At 56.0% G+C, this 3,415-nt stretch overlaps 2 protein-coding genes across 2 annotated transcripts in view; one reads left to right on the top strand and one right to left on the bottom strand.

The window, feature by feature from the left end:
- Nucleotides 1–798, top strand: part of LOC107307374 (zinc finger and BTB domain-containing protein 45-like) — an 11,444-nt gene extending 10,646 nt beyond the window's left edge. The window contains exon 6 of the mRNA XM_032441791.1: nucleotides 35–798. The gene's annotated coding sequence lies outside the window, so the exon portion shown is untranslated. The remainder of the gene's footprint in view (nucleotides 1–34) is intronic.
- A 685-nt stretch (nucleotides 799–1,483) lies between these two features.
- The window catches only part of LOC107307373 (zinc finger protein 271-like), a 5,295-nt gene continuing 3,363 nt past the window's right edge, over nucleotides 1,484–3,415 (bottom strand). Inside the window, exon 2 of the mRNA XM_032441789.1 lies at nucleotides 1,484–2,695. Within this exon, the coding sequence (XP_032297680.1) occupies nucleotides 2,124–2,695 (572 nt within the window). The 3' untranslated portion in view covers nucleotides 1,484–2,123. The remainder of the gene's footprint in view (nucleotides 2,696–3,415) is intronic.

Raw genomic sequence — 3,415 nt, 5'->3', positions numbered from 1 at the left:
GGTTGCCACCACCCCTAGACGGACATAGGGGTACGCTGCCACCACCCCTCACGTGGCATAGGGGTACCCCACCACCCCTAGACCGACTCTATGAGACCCATATGGTGAAACCCAAAGGACTTTGACCCCCCTGATGTGGGTTTGATGCCCTGGATGGATGGATGAGGTCCATCCCAAAGGGCTGCCACCACCCCTAGACCGACTCTTTGACACCAAGGATATGGGGGCCAGTCACACTCATGTGGCATAGGGGTACCCCATAGGGTTGCCACCACCCCTAGACTGACATAGGGGTACCCCACCACCCCTAGACCGACTCTATGAGCCCCATGGGGTGAAACCCAAAGGACTTTGACCCCCCTGATGTGGGTTTGATGCGATGGATGGATGGATGGATGGATGGACGGATGGATGGATGAGGTCCATCCCAAAGGGCTGCCACCACCCCTAGACTGACTCTTTGACACCAAGGATGTGGGGGCCAGTCACACTCATGTGGCTTAGGGGTACCCCATAGGGTTGCCACCACCCCTAGACCGACATAGGGTACCCCATAGGGTTGCCAATACCCCTAGACCGACTCTTTGAGCCCCATGGGGTGAAACCCACAGGACTTTGACCCCCCTGATGTGGGTTTGATGCCCTGGATGGACAGATGGGGTCTATCCCACTCATCCCCTCGCACCCAGGATGTGTTACTCAATAATGGGGGTTTCCCTTTTACCTCTGAACCGCGGCTATGGGGGGTGGTTCAACGCGCTCTGGGGGGGATGTAAATCAACACGCAGGTTTTAAGGACTCGTTTTGTGCCATTAATGCAACTATTTTCCTTCGAAATCCCTCCTGCCCCATTGCCTGCCCATGGGGCTCCCACCCAGATGGTGGGTGGCAGCAGGGCTGGATCGTGGGCATATGGGCACCATAGAAGGGCTGGATCATAGATCCATGGGCACCATAGAAGGGCTGGATCATGGTTATATGGCCACCATAGAAGGGCTGGATCATGGACCCATGGGCACCATAGAAGGGCTGGATCATGGACCCATGGGCACCATAGAAGGGCTGGATCATGGGCATATGGCCACCATAGAAGGGCTGGATCATGGTTATATGGCCACCATAGAAGGGCTGGATCATAGTTATATGGCCACCATAGAAGGGCTGGATCATAGTTATATGGCCACCATAGAAGGGCTGGATCATGGGCATATGGCCACCATAGAAGGGCTGGATCATGGATCCATGGGCACCATAGAAGGGCTGGATCATGGTTATATGGCCACCATAGAAGGGTTGGATCATGGTTATATGGCCACCATAGAAGGGCTGGATCATGGTTATATGGCCACCATAGAAGGGCTGCAGCCATCAGCCACGTCTCAGGTCCTCCCCATGTCTTTGTGTTGATGGATGGTGTCAACAAGGCCCGACCACATCCCACAGATGAGCTATAAGACACCCCAACCCCCAACCACATCATGTATCTTGCTGATATCTTTATCTCCATGTCAAAACACCCACTGGGTCAAACCCCCCTCATAGGGGCCAATGCAGAAGGGCTGCAATAGCTGTAGGTCACGCCGTGGGTCTTCCATCAATCTTCCTATTGATGATGGGCACCAAGAGGGCAAACCACGTTATAAAGATGAATGATGGGCCCTGGGAGCCCCTCAGAGCTGCAAGGCCAGGCCGGGTCCCTGCTCAGCATCGTGGAGGCGGCGGTGTCGGATGAGGGCAAACCATGTTATAAAGATGAATCATGGGCTCCATCATCATTCCAAAGATGAATGATGGGCCCCGGGAGCCCCTCAGAGCCCTTGGTGCAAGGCTGGGCTGGGTCCTTGTTCAGCATCACGAAGGCGGCGGTGTTGGATGATGGAAAACCATGTTATAAAGATGAATCATGGCCTCCATCGTCACTCCAAAGATGAATCATGGGCTCCATCATCATTCCAAAGATGAATCATGGCCTCCATCATCATTCCAAAGATGAATCATGGCCCCAAAGAGCCCCTCAGAGCTGCAAGGCCAGGCTGGGTCCTTGCTCAGCATCATGGAGGTGGCGGATGAGGGCAAACCACGTTCCAATATGAATCATGGCCTCCATCACCCCAGGGAGCCCCTCAGAGCTGCAAGGCCAGGCCGGGTCCCTGCTCAGCATCATGGAGGCGGCGATGTCGGATGAGGTGTGAGCTGCGGCTGAAGGTTTTCGGGCAATCAGGACAGAGATAAGGCTTCTCACCAGTGTGAGTTCGCTGGTGCTCCACCAGTCGGGAGCTCTCGCTGAAGCACTTGTCGCACTGGGAGCACTGGAAAGGCTTCAGGCCGCTGTGCAGGCGGCGGTGCTGGCTGAGGTTGGAGCTCCAAGCAAAGCGTTTGCCGCAGGCGCTGCACTGGTAGGGCTTCTCACCCGTGTGGGTGCGTTGGTGCTGGAGCAGGTTGGAGTTTTGGGTGAAGCTTTTAGAACAGCCATTGCATTTGTAGGGTTTTTCTCCTGTGTGGGTGCCCAGGTGGCGCATCAGATGCGAGCTCTGCCCGAAAGCTTTGCCGCACTCTGTGCACTTATAGGGCTTCCGAGCGCTCTGAAGGGATGTGGGGGGCAGCCCCCAGGCCCAGTGCAGCTCTAGGGATGGTGGAGGCAATGGAGATGCCATCAGGATGGGGGGGGGGTCCACCTCGGGGGTCTCCGTGGTGCCTGTGGTGGGATAAAGATGGGTGTCACCATAGGGGGTCCTTAATTACCCTCTTAATTACCCTGTCACCATGGAGGTGTCCTTAGTTACCCTCTTAATTACCCTCTCTGATCTGCCTAATTACCCTTCTGACCAGCCCAATTACCAACCAAGCCACGCGGTGCCCTCTCACAATACTCTCATTTGGAGGTGGCCATGAGGGGCACGGCTTAAATGGGATGTATTGACTGATCTAAGTCTGGAGTCAGACCTGCTTTGGGTTCAGCGCAGGGACCCCACAAAGCTCCCATTCTCTATGGACTGGGGACATCCTCAGACCTCCACCCAGGATGGGGCTGTGAGGAACCCGCTCCAAAAGCAGCTGGTTTGGGGTTGGGGTTGGACTGCAGAGCTGCCATACCTCCATCCCTAGCATGGATAAAGCAGGGAACAGCCACAGGAGCACTACGGAGGAACACTATGGCTCTATATCCCTGTGTGTCCTCAACCCCCTCCTGGCTGTGCCCACTATGGGATGCCCCCATCCCTCCCTCCATCCCCCTATCCATCCCTCCTTCCATCCCCCCATCCATCCCTCCATCCCTCCCTCCATGCCCCCATCCCTCCCCAGATCCAACCCTCCATGCCCCCATCCCTCCATCCATCCCTCCCTCCGTGCCCCCATATATCCCTGATGTCCCCATCCCTCCCTCCATATCCCCATCCATCCTTCCATCCATCCC

The sequence above is a fragment of the Coturnix japonica genome, unplaced genomic scaffold (genome assembly GCF_001577835.2).
Source record: "Coturnix japonica isolate 7356 unplaced genomic scaffold, Coturnix japonica 2.1 chrUnrandom569, whole genome shotgun sequence".
Taxonomy (NCBI): domain Eukaryota; kingdom Metazoa; phylum Chordata; class Aves; order Galliformes; family Phasianidae; genus Coturnix; species Coturnix japonica.
Note: the sequence above shows the minus strand (reverse complement) of the source record. Positions and strands in the feature narration are given on the sequence as shown.